The 18,431-nt window shown below is 46.3% G+C and overlaps 1 protein-coding gene across 1 annotated transcript in view; it reads right to left on the bottom strand.

The window, feature by feature from the left end:
• Positions 1–18,431, bottom strand: part of HHATL (hedgehog acyltransferase like) — a 70,816-nt gene that overhangs the window by 50,673 nt on the left and 1,712 nt on the right. The window contains exons 2-5 of the mRNA XM_082258023.1: positions 11,511–11,578; positions 11,296–11,409; positions 6,859–7,053; positions 3,735–3,944 (exon numbers count right to left, since the gene is read on the bottom strand). Of these exons, the coding sequence (XP_082114149.1) occupies positions 3,735–3,944; positions 6,859–7,053; positions 11,296–11,409; positions 11,511–11,578 (587 nt within the window). The remainder of the gene's footprint in view (positions 1–3,734; positions 3,945–6,858; positions 7,054–11,295; positions 11,410–11,510; positions 11,579–18,431) is intronic.

The raw sequence follows: 18,431 nt of genomic DNA, 5'->3' as shown, positions 1-18,431 counted from the left end.
GCAGAGTGGCCATCTTAGAGACATGTAAGAGATGCATTGATATACAGAGCTGTCCTGTAATGCATGTTGTAGTGTACAGTGAGTCCTGAATAAACATCCGTTGTTCCAGATCAGAGTCCTGTGTCTCTCACAACATGGAGAATATAACACTCATAAAGGCATGATAAGTCACGGTCAGAGGCAGTGGAGCAGGATGTTGATTTGAAGGGATTCAAGAGAAGGAAGGATGTTATTATTAGTGCACCAGGCCAGAGGCAGCACTGGAGTACAGGGGCAGAGGCAGCACTGGAGTACAGGGGCAGAGGCAGCACTGGAGTACAGGGGCAGGGGCAGCACTGGAGTACAGGAGCAGAGGCAGCACTGGAGTACAGGGGCAGAGGCAGCACTGGAGTACAGGGGCAGGGGCAGCACTGGAGTACAGGAGCAGAGGCAGCACTGGAGTACAGGGGCAGAGGCAGCACTGGAATACAGGGGCAGAGGCAGCACTGGAGTACAGGGGCAGAGGCAGCACTGGAGTACAGGGGCAGAGGCAGCACTGGAGTACAGGGGCAGAGGCAGCAATGGAGTACAGGGGCAGGGGCAGCACTGGAATACAGGGGCAGAGGCAGCACTGGAGTACAGGGGCAGGGGCAGCACTGGAGTACAGGGGCAGAGGCAGCACTGGAGTACAGGGGCAGAGGCAGCACTGGAATACAGGGGCAGAGGCAGCACTGGAGTACAGGGCCAGAGGCAGCACTGGAGTACAGGGGCAGAGGCAGCACTGGAGTACAGGGGCAGGGGCAGCACTGGAATACAGGGGCAGAGGCAGCACTGGAGTACAGGGGCAGGGGCAGCACTGGAGTACAGGGGCAGAGGCAGCACTGGAGTACAGGGGCAGGGGCAGCACTGGAATACAGGGGCAGAGGCAGCACTGGAGTACAGGGGCAGGGGCAGCACTGGAGTACAGGGGCAGAGGCAGCACTGGAGTACAGGGGCAGAGGCAGCACTGGAGTACAGGGGCAGAGGCAGCACTGGAGTACAGGGGCAGAAGTCAGTGGTGGGGCACACACATGACATGACATGGATTTTGATTTGAAGGATATAATCCTAGGGATATTGGTGCTTATGCATCGGGGGCAGGAGGAGAGACTTTGGTTGTCCGCTCTCAACACTGCACCTGCACATTTGCTGCCCCAGCCTGGCCTCAGCCTACGCTCACATTGGTCTGATTTGACATGTCAAATCGCATGTCAAATTGGAGCCAAATGGCAGCAATGGAATCGGCCGAATCAGTGCAACACAGACTTTGCGGCGCTGCCCCCATTCCCAAAAGTAGTTTCTGTACTACTTTTGGCAATTTGTCATCAAAAAGTAAGGGGAGATCAGCAAATGAGCGTTCGCTAATCTCCCTTCCCTCCACCTGTTGGCACCTGCCATGCCAGTCCCAGGTCTGCCAATGGGTGCATGGAGCCCAGGAAACATGGCTGAGGACCGACGCATGTGTGTGTGGGGGGGGGGAGGTGGCAGGTACTAACGGGGGGTGTGTGGAAATGATCTGGTGGCTACACTGATATTGGATTGTTTCCATATGACAGACAACACTTGGCTTGTCAGGTTTATACACAGTAAGTGAGATGCTTTCTTTTAGGCCTTGTTTTCATTTACATTTTCAGGGCAGTCGGTCATATGGAAATAATTTATTAGCAGTGTAGCCACCAGATCACTTCCACACACCCCCGTTAGTGACGGCCACCCCCCCTCCCCCACGCACACACACACCTCAGCCATGTTTCCTGGGATCCATGCACCCATTGGAAGACCTGGGACTGGCGTGGCAGGTACCAACAGATGGAGGGAAGGAAGATCAGCGAACATTCAGCGTGTATTCAATAGTGTCAGTAGTGTGAACATAAAAACAGATTATGGCAGCTTGATTCTTCTATTAAGCTTTTGCATCAGGTTTCTCAAACCTTTGGATGCCTGCGCTTTATGTTATAATGACTAAGCCCCTCCCCTTCATTACATTGTCAAAAAGGGGCGGGGCATGGGTGATCTTAACCACTTTCAGACCGGAGGATTTGGCTGCTCAATGACCAGGCCCTATTTTGCGATTCGGCACTGCGTGAATTTAACGGACAATTGCGCAGTCGTGCAACGCTGTACCCAAACGAAATTGACGTCCTTTTTTCCCCACAAATAGAGCTTTCTTTTGGGGGTATTTGATCACCTGTGCGATTTTTATTTTTTGCGCTATAAACAAAAAAAGAGCGACAATTTTGAAAAAATAATATTTTTTAATATTTTTTTATATGAAATTCTCAAAAAAAAATGTAAAAATCAAAATTTTTCAACATTTTAGGCCAATGTATTTTCTGCTACATATTTTTGGTAAAAAAATCACAATAAGCATATTTTGATTGGTTTGCGCAAAAGTTATTGCGTTTACTAACTACGGGAAAGATTTATTTCATTTTTATTGTTTTTTTTTTTTTTTTTTTACTGACAGGTCGCCGTAGGTCGCCTGGCATAGAGAAGCTGCAGACCCATTCTAATAGGAGCGACACAAGTTGCTCCAACTTATAAAAAGGGTCCGGAGCTTCTTTGGGGCGACCTGGAGTGACCTGCATTGACTTCAATGTTATGAAGTCCGTGCCGGCCGCTCCGAGGTCGCGGTGCGAGCAGCGCGCCGCGACCTGTGAGGTCGCCCCGGGAAGTAGCGTCGCCCCAGTGTGAACGGGGCCTAATGGTGGCGATATGCAATTTTTTTTTGCAGGACTGCGACATTGCGGCAGACAGATCGGACCCCTATCTGACATTTTTGACACTTTTGGGGGTACCAGTGACATTACTACAGTAATCAGTGCTAAAATTTGCAATGTTACTGTAAAAATTACACTGGCAGGGAAGGGGTTAACTGTACTGGTGATCAAGGGGTTAAATGTGTCCCTAGGGGCGTGATTCTAACTGTCAGGGGGCGTGGCTTGTGAAGTAATCACAGAGACATGCGATCCTATATAGCAGGATCACATAGCCTCTGTGATTACTTCAGAGAGAATGACAGACGGCTGTGTTTACATCAGCCGTCTGTCCTTCTCTCACAGCTGCGGGAGATGGCGAGTGGCCGTCAGCCATCGGGACAGGGAACGAGTGGTGGCGGGAGCACGCCTCCCTAGCTCCACCCAGACGAGCCCCATGTACGGCACCTTGCCTGGGAGCGCCAGCCTGCAGACGTACAACTGCAAGTGGCTAAAATTAGCCCCAACCCCCCCCCCCCCCCCCGAAAAATGTATGCGGTTGCCCATGCTACAGACTTGTTTCTCGTGTATTACTTGATGTTTTATTTCTTTACCGGTACCCTCTCCCCATTGAATGAAAAGGCTTAGGCAAGTCTCCTGCCTGAGCTCAGTGCTGATAACAGACACTCAACAATCTATCACTATGAAAACATGCTGTCTGGATACATAAGAAAACTAGAAGACATTGAAAAATAAAGGTTTTCACCATCCAGCAGTCTGGACCCAGTGTCAGTAGACAGCCATTAAAGCTTCCCCAATTAGACTGGCATTCTGCTCTGACAGGGAGAGAATACAAGGGAACAACAGCACACCCAGCCTACTCTGAGGTGTAAAGTTGTACTCGCAAGAAGACACAAATAGAGATTCAGATTCTTAGAAATGCCCATCCTTGTTCTCTCTAAAGTTGTCAACAGACGCAGAGGAGCTAAGTGAGGCTTGTGTAATGGTCCTGGGACTCACCTGCTGGTAGAACTGGTCAAAGGTCATGATTGGGCCAAAGAAGAAGAATGGGAGGTAGAAGTTGTACTTGAGCAGGTCGATGGGGGAGTAGAATCCTTCTTTTCTTTCACACGTCTCCAGCGCAAAGCTCATACAACGCAAGATGCTAAATCCGGCACCGCCATAGAAAAGGATATCTTGTAGAGTGAATGATCCCGGAACAAAATCACTCTGGAGGCAAAGAACACGGAACGACAGTTAGCCAATGACTCCAAACCACCACAGATTGGAATCACAATGATATCATATAGTGAATAATCAAATATATTAAAAGCATAGTATTCTTCAACATCCCAGACCTTTCTTCCTTTTTCTCCTATAACCCTTCCTTCCTCCCCCACCTTATTCCCTCACTCCTTCTTTCCTTCCTCCCCCACCTTATTTTCCTCCTCCCTTTATACCCTTCTCTCTTCCTTTATTCCTACCTTTCCCTTCACCCTCCATTCTTCCCTTATTTCTCCCTCTTCTTTTCTCCCTCTCTCTCTTCCTTGCTGCCTTTCTTCCTATCAACCTTCCTCCCATGCTACCTATCGCCTTCCTTCCTTTTCCTTCCTTCCTTCCTCCCTCCCTCCCTCCCTTCCTCCCTCCCTTCCTCCCTCCCTTCCTCCCTCCCTTCCTTCCTTCCTTCCTTCCTTCCTTCCTTCCTTCCTTCCTTCCTTCCTTCCTTCCTTCCTTCCTTCCTTCCTTCCTTCCTTCCTTCCTCCCTCCCTCCCTCCCTTCCTTCCTTCCTTCCTTCCTTCCTCCCTCCCTTCCTCTCTTTCTGTTCCTTTCTTCTTCCTTCCTTTTCTGTTCCTTCCTTTCCTTTCCTTTTTCTTCCTTTCCTTTTCCTTTCTTCCTTTCCTTTCCCTTCCTTTCCTTCCCTTTCCTTCCTTTCCTTTCCCTTCCTTTCCTTTTTCTTCCTTTCCTTTCTTCCTTCCTTTCCTTTCCTTTCCTTTCCTTTCCTTTCCTTTCCTTTCCTTTCTTCCTTCCTTTCCTTTCCTTATCTTTCCTTCTCCCCCCCCCTCACCCACATTGAGGCCATTCTGTTCAGGACTATTGAATAGATGCTACAAGGAGGGTTCCTCTTGCTTTTGGGTATATGCCCAGTGGACTAGGACTGTAATCTTTTCTTGGGGATCTCTAGCGCCCATTGGGTTCCTCTGGCTATGGGGTATGATGTGAAGACATAACTTATCTTACTTGTCCTCCTGATGAAGATTTGTTGAAGAATCTAAACGCGTTGGGGCTTCTGTACAATATGAAGGAGTATATAGCCACCTATACGTATATGATTTATTAAGAATGGTCTTCTGTCTGTCATCATATCATCTATCAGCCAATTGCTTTCATTGTTACATTGTCTTTTATGGTGCGGTAAATAAAATATTTTTGTACTTTTAAAATTGTAGGGTTTGTTAAGTGCCTAAAAAAATCCCAAACAAGAAGAACTTTTCCCTTTTTCTTTCATACCTACCTTCTTTCCTCCCTCCCTACCTTTCCTCCTACCTATCTTCTTTCCCTTCCTCCCTTCCCCCTTCCTTCCTCCTACATATCTCTCTACCTTCCTTCTCTTCCTCCACTCTACAATCCTTTTCTCCCTTCCTCTCTGCCTTTCTTCCTGAGAGTAAACAATGCCGTCTCATCAGTGTCAATGGAAAGAAATGTGCCCCATCGTTGGTGTCAATGGAAGGAATTGTGCCCCATCGTTGGTGTCAATGGAAAGAATTGTGCCCCCATCGCTGGTGCCAATGGAAGGAATTGTGCCCCATCGTTGGTGTCAATGGAAAGAAATGTGCCCCATCGTTGGTGTAAATGGAAAGAATTGTGCCCCATAGTTGGTGTCAATGGAAGGAATTGTGCCCCATCGTTGGTGTCATTGGAAAGAATTGTGCCCCATCATTGGTGTCAATGGAAGGAATTGTGCCCCATCGTTGGCGTCAATGGAAAGAGTTGTGACCCATTGCTGGTGTCAATGGAAGGAATTGTGCCCTATCAATGGTGTCAGTGGAAGGAATTGTGCCCCATTGTTGGTGTCAATGGTAGGAATTGTGCCCTATCGCTGGTGTCAATGGAAGGAATTTTGCCCTATCAATGGATTCAGTGGAAGGAATTGTGCCCCATCAATGGTGTCAATGGAAGGAATTGTGCCCCACCGTGGGTGTCAATGGAAGGAATTATGCATGAATTATGCCCCTCCGTAGGTGTCAATGGAAGGAATTTTGCCCCATTGTTTGTTTCAATGTAAGGAATTGTGCCCCGTCATTGGTGTCAATGGAAGGAATTGTGCTCCATCGTTGGCTCAATGAAAGGAATTGTGCCCCATCATGGGTGTCAATGGAAGGAATTGTGCCCCATTGCTGGTGTCAATGAAAGGAATTGTGCCCTATCAATGGTGTCAATGGAAGGAATTGTGTCCCACCGTGGGTGTCAATGGAAGGAATTGTGCCTAATCGCTGGTGTTAATGGACGTAATTGTGCCCTATCAGTGGGTGTCAATGGAAGAAATTATGCCCCATTGTTGGTGTCAGTGGATAAAATAGTGCCCCAAGGGTCAGATAAAGGCAAGCAAAGGGCCACATCTAGCCCCAGGCCTGCAGTTTGGAGACCACTGTAATATAAGGTCAAATCTAAACACTTCTAATTAGTAAGCAATTAGGCAGGCCCTTGCATTACATTTTTTAATGTAAATCTAAAGGAAATTGAATAGGAAAATTGTATAAAATATGGGCAGCTTAAAAAATCTCTAAGCGTGCACACTTCTAACAGTGACCAAGCTCATACATTCTGGGAAATTGGATGCATTTACAAAGCAGCCTTATGAAAAAAAAAAAAAGTGACAGTTATTTTCAGCTAAATGAAATGAGGTTTCGAAAAATTACGCTCACATGCCTTAAATAACAATCCTTATCTTTATCACAAAGCTTTTTACATTGTGAAAGTTTCTGCAGAGGTAGACTGGAAGCTGGCAGTGAGAGGGATGCTTCTGTATAATTATTTTGGAATGTATAGGACTGGGCCTAACTCATTTCATTTAATGGTAATGTTATCATAGTCAATCACTGTCCCTAATTCCATCATCTTCTCTGCGATAACCCAGAAAACATACTTGCCAGGAGTTGAACGGTTCCATCTTGAAGGTCGCGAGGCTGCACAGGCCAGCGGCGAAGACCACCCATTTGTTTTTTACCAGGGAGACGGTATAGAGGAGGAGGCAGTGAGACAGGATGAGCATCAGATAATTAGTACCCATGATGGCGAGCACGGTCACGATCCCGTACAGCATGTAGACCCAGGACCTGTACTGTGAGGAGACAAGCCCCGTCATACAAAAGAAGAGACCTCTCCAAAAATTAAAGAACAACTGATCATAAATTAAGGGTTAAGAACAAAAATAAAACGATGTTAAAGAGAACCCAGGCTCAATTCACTAAGCTTTAACACAAAAATAAGGATCTTTGTTTTAGACATGTGACTGTTAGCTTCAAGTCTCATGGAACTCAGCTGAAAATAACTGTCACTTTTTTGGAAAACAAGTATCCTTATCCTGATATTGTAGTTTTGTGAATTGAACCTTCTGTCACCAACATAAAATGCAAGTAAAAGCATAGATAAATCAAGAATTTCCAGTTCTTTTTTGTAGTGTTTTTCCTTTACATTACCAAATTTTTAATCGTGTAAAATGTGCCTTTGAACTTGCTAAGGAATTCAACCCATCCAGAAAGAGTCAATTCCCTAGAATACCCCCCTCCTGCCTTGTTTTCTTCTGTTAGTTGAGGGTGTTGGCCCAGCTCCTCCACCCTACTCTGATGCCCCTACATAACCTGTTGTGAAGCTGCAGGGGAGGAGAGAAGGGGAATATTATAGAGTGTCATGGTCTGGGTCTGCTGACATCACATCCAAGATGGCGGCACCCAGCAGCAATCTCAGGGCCTTTGGGTACCCTTTATCGACCAGAGACATTTTTTGGATATTGACATATATATATATATATAGTATCTCACAAAACTGAGTACACCCCTCACATTTTTTAAAATATTTTATTCTATCTTTTCATGTGACAACACTGAAGAAATGACACTTTGCTACAATGTAAAGTAGTGAGTGTACAGCTTGTATAACAGTGTAAATTTGCTGTCCCCTCAAAATAACTCAACAAAACTGGCAACAAAAGTGAGTACACCCCTAAGTGAAAATGTCAAAATTGGGCCCAATTAGCCATTTTCCCTCCCCGGTGTCATGTGACTCGTTAGTGTTACAAGGTCTCAGGTGTGAATGGGGAGCAGGAGTGGTAAATTTGGTGTTATTGCTCTCACTCTCTCATACTGGTCATTGGGAGTTCAACATGGCACCTCATGGCAAAGAACTCCCTGAGGATCTGAAAAAATAATTGTTGCTCTACATAAAGATGGCCTAGGCTATAAGAAGATTGCCAAGACCCTGAAACTGAGCTGCAGCATGGTGGCCAAGACCATACAGTGGTTTAACAGGACAGGTTCCACTCAGAACAGGCCTCGCCATGGTCAACCAAAGAAGTTGAGTGCACGTGCTCAGCGTCATATCCAGAGGATGTCTTTGGGAAATAGACATATGAGTGCTGCCAGCATTGCTGCAGAGGTTGAAGGGGGTGGGGTGTCAGCCTGTCAGTGCTCAGACCATAGGCATCAAATTGGTCTGCATGGCTGTCATCCCAGAAGGAAGCCTCTTCTAAAGATGATGCACAAGGAAGCCTGAAAACAGTTTGCTGAAGACAAGCAGACTAAGGACATGGATTACTGGAACCATGTCCTGTGGTCTGATGAGACCAAGATAAACTTATTTGGTTCAGATGGGGTCAAGCGTGTGTGGTGGCAACCAGGTGAGGAGTACAAAGACAAGTGTGTCTTGCCTACAGTCAAACATGGTGGTGGGAGTGTCATGGTCTGGGGCTGCATGAGTGTTGCCGGCACTGGGGAGCTACAGTTCATTGAGGGAACCATGAATGCCAACATGTACTGTGACATACTGAAGCAGAGCATGATCCCCTCTCTTCAGAGACTGGCTGCAGGGCAGTATTTCATGATAACAACCCCAAACACACCTCCAAGACAACCACTGCCTTGCTAAAGAAGCTGAGGGTAAAGGTGATGGACTGGCCTAGCATGTCTCCAGACCTAAACCATATTGAGCATCTGTGGGGTATCTTCAAATGGAAGGTGGAGGAGCGGAAGGTCTCTAACATCCACCAGCTCTGTGATGTCGTCATGGAGGAGTGGAAGAGGACTCCAGTGGCAACCTGTGAAGCTCTGGTGAACTCCATGACCAAGAGGGTTAAGGCAGTGCTGGAAAATAATGGTGGCCTCACAAAATATTGACACTTTGGGCCCAATTTGGACATTTCCTCTTAGGGGTGTACTCACTTTTGTTGCCAGCGGTTTAGACATTAATGGCTGTGTGTTGAGTTATTTTGAGGGGACAGCAAATTTACACTTTTATACAAGCTGTACACTCACTACTTTACATTGTAGCAAAGTGTCATTTCTTCAGTGTTGTCACATGAAAATATAGAATAAAATATTTACAAGAACGTGAGGGGTGTACTTACTTTTGTGAGATACTGTATATATAAAATGTGTGCGCGTGTGTATATATATATATATATTATATTTTGTGTAGGGGGACTAATTATTTTAATTACGTGAGGTGGGGGTCTCCTCTGAGAATACCCGTGTACTCAGCAGTGGTAATTTATCACTGCCTAATAAACGGGCACCAGGGTGTTTCAGTGATTTTCTCGTCCTGTAATCTCGCTTTGTCTCACGAGATTTCAGGCGGTCCATTCATTTGTACACAAATCTCGGCCGGTTTCAGAGGAAAAACTTCTCCCCTGATCTCCCTGTGAGAAGTGAAGTTCTCAGCTCCATAAACAGGATGCCAGAGGAAATATTTTTTCTCTGAGAACTACCGAGAAGGGAACTGAGAAAAAATTCTCAGTTTCATTAACCACTTAAGCCCCGGAAGATTTTACCCCCTTCCTGACCAGGGGGTTTTTTGCGATTTTTTACTGCGTGACTTTAATGGACAATTGCGCAGTCGTGCGACGCTGTACCTAAACGAATTTGACGTCCTTTTTTTCCCACAAACAGAGCTTTCTTTTGGTGGTATTTGATCACCTGTGCGATTTTTTGATCACGCGCTATAAACAAAAAAAGAGCGTAAATTTTGCAAAAATAACAATATTTTTCACATTTTTTTATATGAAATTCCCCCCAAAAAAAATGTAAAAATCAAACTTTTTTAACATTTTCGGCCGATTTGTTTTATGCTACCTATGTTTGGTAAAAAAAATCGCAAAAAGCATATTTTGATTGGTTTGCGCAAAAGTTATCGCGTTTACTAACAAAGGGAAAGATTTTTGTCATTTTTGTTGTTTTTTTTTTAACGCGTAATGGCGGCGATCTGCGATTTTTTTTGCGGTGCTGCAACATTGCGGCGCACAGATCGGACCCTTGACTGACACTTTTGGGGTTACCAGTGACATTACTACAGTAATCAGTGCTATATATATGCACTGTTACTGTAAAATTACACTGGCAGTGAAGGGGTTAACTTTATTTGAGAGGGAGGGGTGGTGTGTGTCCCTAGGGGCGTGTTTCTAACTGTGATTGGCTGTGGCTTGAGCTGTAGGAACAATGATCAACGGTCCTACATAGTAGAACCGTATGATCACCATTCTTACACAGGGGAGAATGACAGGCGGCTTTGTTTACATTAGCCGCCTGCCTTTCTCCCTCTCCATCGACGATCGCCGAGTGACCGGCGGACATCGGGTCCGCCGGTCACACGCGCGGGGGGGTCCATGACCGCGCGGGAGCGCGCCTCGCTCCACAGAGCCTCACAGGCTAGCGACGTAGACTTACGTCACTCTGCCTGTGAGGGGCTGACTGCCGCAGTAAATATACTGTGAGCAGTCGGCAAGCGGTTAATGTACACCTAAATACCTTTTCCCCCCTATTTTATAAGTGATCTCCCTTCTCAGCTGCATAAGAGCTGGGAGAGGTGAAGCAGCATACTGATCTTCCTAGTGAATGGCTGTGCAGGGGGGGGGGGGTTGTCAGGACAAATGTGATCAATGGAGGAGAGCAGGCTGAGTTCCCTGCACTGATAGAGAACTGACCAGGATGTTCTCTCCTGCTTAGTGTGGTCAGTTTTAATAAGAAAGCAGAGGGACTGGCAGGAACACCGGGGATTTCACATAAAGGAAGCAATACAAAGAGAACAGGAGACTTTTTTATATACAAGTACATGGTACAGCAGGCACCTATCAGGAATATGAAGTGTTGGGTTTACATATTCTTTAAAGTCTGGTCTGGTTGAAGCAGAGCCGGGACAAGGGGTGGGCATGAGGGACGGTTGCCCTGGGCACAATGGTTTATTGCAGGGATGAGAGGGCGCCTTGACCTTAACCATAAGGGAAGGGGGGGGGGGGGCGCAGTTTGGCATCCCTGCCCTGGCAATGGATGACCTTATCCCGGCACTGGGTTGAAGCATGCTGGAGAGGACGCACCTGTGGGATGAGAAGAGAGAAGATTTTGGCAAAGATCACGTGACCTGAGAGGGCGAAAATGATGTATTCCCTAAACGTGGAGAACCACATCACCCACTCGAAGTCCGCTGCATCCTGCAAGACAACATTTTTATTACTCCATAAGTAATTGTCTAATGGCCACTAGGTGACGCTGTGACATTTTTTTTTAATTTTATTTCATCGACCTTGCTTACCATTTTCCTGCCAAAGTAATACCAGCCGGTCTTCACATTTTCCTTAAATGACTTGCGGTTCACGTTATCTACAAAATGTAAAGAAAGTTCTTAATAAGGTAACCAATTAGCGCTGTCAAAGCAGCAGTCTATCTCCAGATTTGAAGGGGCACAGATATAGCGCCCTGACCTAGGCTGGCTACATTTCGTTTTTGGATCGGCAGCAATTTATTTTTCAGGTCTGATCAGGTTCACCCCTAAGCCTGGTGGTTGATTGCTCTTTCCTGCTTCTGGAGGAAACTTCCAGAAATAGAGTAGGAGGGCTAGCCACTAGGTTATGAGTATTTATCTCACCTCAGCCCAGGGCCATCTTTAACACAGGGCAAAAGGGGCAGCTGCCCCGGGCCTAGCCATTGTTGTGGGGCCCAAAGAAGCTGCCCCTTGAGCCTGCACCACCCCACAAATAGAGGATAAGTGCATTTGGTAAGGCCCAAGAAAATATTTGCCCAGGGTCCAATCAATACTAAAGACAGCCCTGCCTCAGCCAACCTCTTAGAGCAGGGGTGTCAAACTCAATTTCATTGTGGGCCACATCAGCATTATGGTTGCCCTCAAAGGGCCGGTCATATCTGTAAGATTAGATGTCCAGAACACCCCACACCCTCCTCTTACACCCTTACATGAGATTTCAAGAGCCCCCCCCCCCCCACCATCAGAAGTCAAGAGTCACCCACCCTTCCTGACATCACAATGCACCCCCTTACCTTGTGCTGCTGCCAGAAAAAAGATGCAGGTGGATCTGGGAAGAAGAAACTACAGGGTCTGGAGAAGGACCAGAGGAGGGCTGGAGTTTTCTTCCAGAGTCTGCTGAATGCTGAGACCAAGGGAGGCAGAGACAAGGTGGTGTTGCGGCTGCACAGAGAGGTGCAGGATCTGTAGGAGGAGTTCTGCCCTCCTCTATGCTGCAGACTGCTGAGAAGGGGGGGGGGGGGGTGTTCAGGGACGAGCCTTTCTGCAGCTGCACAGAGAAGCGCTGGATCTGGCAAAGCAGTCCTGTCCTCTCTGCTGCCGACTACTGAGACAAGGTGGGGGCAGAGATGCTGCAGCTGCAGGAGAGGTGCGAGGGCCACATGAAATGGCCTGGGGGGGGCCGCATTTGGCCCGCGGGCCTTGGGTTTGACACCTGTGTCTTAGAGGAAGGCCCAGAAGGTGTGGCTGGGGAGAAGATAAATGTTTGGGAGGGTCTGATCAGTGCTCTCTATCTCCTGGGGTCTCCTCCCTGGGAGGCAGCTTATGTGTTACAGGCTGTTGGGTCTCTGCATGTGCCTGGCTGAGGGCTTTGGAGGAATCCGGACTTAAAGCGGAACGTCACTCTCTCAAACAACATTGACTGTTTTAAATCCTTTTGTCGCTAGCATTAATAAATACTGTAGATAGGGAATAGATAGGAAAGTATATTATATTTACAGGTGTTTAAACTTTTTTTTTTTTTTACATTTCTTTATTTACTTCCTGGTTTCCATGTCTAGGAGAATGATGTCATACATCCCTGGAGTCTTCAGGAGGGGAGGAGGGGCATCTCAGCTAAGCAAACACATTCGATTCTGCAACCGGAAGGGGCGTTCAGACGAGACCAACTTACTGCACATGCGCCATGCGCTCCAACATGGCCTCTATGCGTTCCAATAGGTTTCCTAATGTGACAGAACACGAAGCAGCGGCGGACATCTTCCTACACCCACGCAAGTCTTGAATTTTACATATATTTTAGCAGTAAACTCACCTTATAGACTGAAATAGAGTATTTCACCGCGACCGAGTACAATAGTCTACTTCACTATATAATCAGTTTGTCGCTAAGCAGTGCGGGTGTACCAAGATGGCCGCCGCCACCTTCTACCTGCAGGTTTCTCACTATATTTACTATTTTAACCACTTTACCACCGGAGGATTTTGCTGTGTTACGTCTGGGCCACTTTTTGCGATTCGGCACTGTGCGACTTTAACAGACAATTGCGCGGTCGTGCGACGCTGTACCCAAACGAAATTGACGTCCTTTTTTTCCCACATACAGAGCTTTCTTTTGGTGGTATTCGATCAATTGTGCGATTTTTACTTTTTGCGCTATAAATAAAGAAAAGAGCGACAATTTTGAAAAAATAACAATATTTTTCACATTTTTTTATATGAAATTCCCCCCAAAAAAATTTAAAATTCAAAATTTTTTATCATTTTAGGCCAATTTGTTTTCTGCTACGTATTTTTGGTAAAAACAATCACAATAAGCGTATTTTGATTGGTTTGCGCAAAAGTTATTGCGTTTACTAACTAAGGGAAAGATTTCTGTCATTTTTGGTGGGTTTTTTTTAACGAGTAATTTTTTTTGCGGGACTGCGACATTGCGGTGGACAGATCGGACCCTTGACTGAAATTTTTGACACTTTTGGGGGTACCAGTGACATTACTGCAGTAATCAGTGCTATAAATATGCACTGTTACTGTAAAAATGACACTGGCAGGGAAGGGGTTAATTTTATTGGAGAGGGAGGGGTTAATGTATGCCTGGTGCTTACTGACGTGTGTGGGGGGAGGGGACTGAGTGACACAGGGACAGATCCAGGGTTCAGCTATGCTGAACCCTGCAATCTGACCCTGCCTGTCACTTAGGAGATCCGCCCGCTGTGTTTACACAAGCAGGCGGATCTCCACACTCGATTCCCCAACGATCGGGGAAGAGCAGCGGTGATCGCCGCCGCTCCTCCCCTGGCCCGACTCCCGCTGTGACTGAATACAGCGGGAGCGAGCCTCCGGCGGCGCGCGCGCTGCCGAGAAGGGGGAGTGTCTGCCGACTACGTCGTTAGACCTACAAGAGCCACTTTGCCGCAGTAGAGCTCTGGTGAGCAGCGGTAAAGTGGTTAAAATAATAATAAAAATGTAATACTTTTATTTAGTCTATAAGGTGAGTTTACTGCTAAAATAAATGTAAAATTCAAGACTTGTGTGGATGTAAGAAGATGTCCGCCGCTGCTTTGTGTTTTGTCATATTAGGAAACCTATAGGAACGCATAGCGGCCATGTTAGAACGCATGGCGCATGCGCAGTAAGTTGGTCTCATCATGATTTCTAATGAGTACCGTTCATATTTGTGTGACTTCAAGTCATAATGACTTCAAAGTAGTCCCTGCACTACATTGGGCCCATTTTAATGCATTTTGAGGTCCATAGACATAGACATTGCTTCAAGTCCAGTCAAAATCGCGGCAAAACAATAGCGGTAAAATCACGTGACTTTTATGTCGCATACGTGTGAAAGGGGCCCTAACCACTTGCCGACCGCCCCCCGCAGATATACTGCAGCAGGCTGGCTCGGCTGCGCCGTACCCTGTGGGAGCGAGCATGGGAGGCGCGCGCGGTGATTCGCGAGAGAGAAAGCTGATCTGCGGGGCCGACGGCTGCGGCTGGCGATCACCCCCAGGGAGGACAGAACGGAGGTCTGCCATTGTACACACAGCAGACAGTTGTTCTGTCAGTTATCATCACAGGGCTCCTGTGATCCTCCTATTTAAGAACACGGGTCTCTGTGTTGATCCAATAAGCCCATCCCCCTCACAGTTAGAAAACACCCCTTAGACTCACATTTAACCCTTTGATCACCCCTGGGTTAACCCCTTCCCTGTCATTAGCACAGTAACAGTGCATATTTTTAGCACTGATAACTGTAGTAATGTCACTGGTCCCCCCAAAAGTGTCAAAAATGTAAATTAGGGGTCCGATCTGTCCGCCGCAATGTCACAGTCCAGCTAAAAATCGCAGATCGCCGCCATTACTAGTAAAAATAAATAAATAAATAAATAAAAATGACATTAATCTTTCCCCTAGTTTGTAGACGTGATAACTTTTGCGCAAACCAATCAAAATACGCCTATTAGGATTATTTTTACCAAAAATATGTGGCAAAATACAAATTGGCCTAAAAGGATGAAAAAAATTGATTTTTACATTTGTTTTTATTGTAAATGTTATACAGCAGAAAGTCAAAAATATTGCTTTTTTTTCAGAATTGTTGCTCTTTTTTTGTTTATAGCGCGAAAACATAAAAATCGCACAGGTGATCAAATACCACCAAAAGAAATCCCTATTTGTGGGGAAAAAAGACATCAATTTTATTTTGGTACAGCGCCGCACGACCGCGCAATTGTCCGTTAAAGTAACGCAGTGCCGAATCGCAAAAAATGGCCTGGTCATTAAGGGGGTAAAAGCTTCCGGTACTTAAGTGGTTAAAGAGATTTGCTAGAAGACACTACCTGTGGAAGCTGGGATGGAGAGGGAAGAGTGTTGCAGTGAAGCAGGTTGGGGAGGGAACCCTGAAGAGTGTTGCAGGGAAGCTGGTTGGGGAGGGAACCCTGAAGAGTGTTGCAGGGAAGCTGGTTGGGGAGGGAACCCTGAAGAGTGTTGCAGGGAAGCTGCTTGGGGAGGTAACCCTGAAGAGTGTTGCAGGGAAGCTGGTTGGGGAGGGAACCCTGAAGAGTGTTGCAGGGAAGCTGGTTGGGGAGGGAACCCTGAAGAGTGTTGCAGGGAAGCTGCTTGGGGAGGTAACCCTGAAGAGTGTTGCAGGGAAACTGGTTGGGGAGAGAACCCTGAAGAGTGTTGCAGGGAAGCTGGTTGGGGAGGGAACCCTGAAGAGTGTTGCAGGGAAGCTGCTTGGGGAGGTAACCCTGAAGAGTGTTGCAGGGAAGCTGGTTGGGGAGGGAACCCTGAAGAGTGTTGCAGGGAAGCTGGTTGGGGAGGGAACCCTGAAGAGTGTTGCAGGGAAGCTGCTTGGGGAGGTAACCCTGAAGAGTGTTGCAGGGAAACTGGTTGGGGAGAGAACCCTGAAGAGTGTTGCAGGGAAGCTGCTTGGGGAGGGAAACCTAAAGAGTGTTGCAGGGAAGCTGGTTGGGGAGAGAACCCTGAAGAGTGTTGCAGGGAAGCTGGTTGGGGAGGGAACCCTGAAGAGTGTTGCAGGGAAGCAGGTTGGGGAGGGAACCCTGAAGAGTGTTGCAGCAAAGCTGGTTGGGGAGGGAACCCTGAAGAGTGTTGCAGGGAAGCAGGTTGGGGAGGGAACCCTGAAGAGTGTTGCAACAAAGCTGGTTGGGGAGGGAACCCTGAAGAGTGTTGCAGGGAAGCTGCTTGGGGAGCTGTCTCTGGGCATTGTGGGTAGGACCTTTCGCCTAGAGCTCCAGGTGTGCTATTAGGGAAAGACGCCAGAGTTAGCTATAAGGACTGTGACTGCTCATCCAGAGTCGCAGACTAGCTGGCTGTCGCCTCTACCTCCAGCAACACTTAAGGCTGCTACTGAAGGACTTTGCTTGAGAATTTGTCTTCTTCCTTTTTTGAGTATCAGGCACCCGCACCCCTATACCCACCTTTGTTCAAGTACTTCAATAAATCTTTAAAAAGATACCCCTGGACTGAACCTGCATTTGTTGTGTGCTTCTTGGACTGGGACCAGGACTGGCAGCCTCTGAGCAGGTAAGGGAAACCTGGGCAATTTCCAGTGGTTAGCGCTAAATAAAGTAACACATTAACATGCAGGGAGCAGGGGTCAGGAGTAAGTAACATACACCAGTGAGATACACCGTGATGCAACAGAAAGCAGTTGGAGACTGCAGACATGAATTAGAATATTATATGAAAAAGGATAAAAACAAGAGTGTGGGCCTTTAAGTGAGGAGACTGGACATAAGAGTTTATTGATAAATAGCTGAACACATATCAATAATGATAACATGAATATATACAGAGATAATGTATACAATAAATTGCACAATACATATTGGGTCAACAAAACTGCACATACATCATTTCTAGGATCAACCAGGATCTCTCAAGAAACAATGGATACAATAAGACATCATAATCTCTGTATTCATGAATTGAAATATGTCACACTACAGTAGTATATTTGAGTAATTTGTCAGCTCAACGCGTTTCGTGGACCTCCGTCCACTCATCAGGAGCTTCAATATAAACTTGTGTGTCTAAAAATGAAATTATGCATCAAAAGAATGAACTATGTAGTATCAAAAATATAATGAAGGGTAATATGGAAAAAGCACTACCTGAAGTAGTGTCGCAGATCCATGAGCAATCCAGTAGAGGAGAGGGAAACCGGAGCAACTCCGGGGGACGCCTGACCCGGGGCTGAGGCGTGGATGGTCTCCAGCACATTGGGACTGCATAAGGAACAGAGCCCTGGGCAGAATGAAATGCGGCTAAAATGGCTTCAGAATAGTACTTCAATGAGAGGAAGTAGTTCATTCTTATGATGCATAATTTCATTTTTAGACACACAAGTTTATATTGAAGCTCCTGATGAGTGGACGGAGGTCCACGAAACGCGTTGAGCCGACAAATTACTCAAATATACTACTGTAGTGTGACATATTTCAATTCATGAATACAGAGAATATGATGTCTTATTGTATCCATTGTTTCTTGAGAGATCCTGGTTGATCCTAGAAATGATGTATGCACAGTTTTGTTGACCCAATATGTATTGTGCAATTTATTTTATACATTATCTCTGTATATATTCATGTTATCATTATTGATATGTGTTCAGCTATTTATCAATAAACTTTTATGTCCAGTCTCCTCACTTAAAGTCCCACACTCTTGTTTTTATCCTTTTTCATATAGTAATATAGGGATGGAGGAAACTGGACAATGTGTGTGGCCAATTATAGACATAAATCTCTCTTTTCTATGAATTAGAATATTATCAGGACTTCAGTCATGCAGCAGCAGATGGTCAGAGACTGCAGATATACTACAGGAGATCGTCAGAGACTGCAGTCATGAAGCAGGAGATGGTCAGAGACTGCAGATATATTACAGGAGATGGTCAGAGACTTCAGGCATACTACAGAAGATGGTCAGAGACTACGGATATGATACAGG

Source organism: Pelophylax lessonae, assembly GCF_965119305.1.
Source record: "Pelophylax lessonae genome assembly, chromosome: 5".
Lineage (NCBI taxonomy): Eukaryota > Metazoa > Chordata > Amphibia > Anura > Ranidae > Pelophylax > Pelophylax lessonae.
Note: the sequence above shows the minus strand (reverse complement) of the source record. Positions and strands in the feature narration are given on the sequence as shown.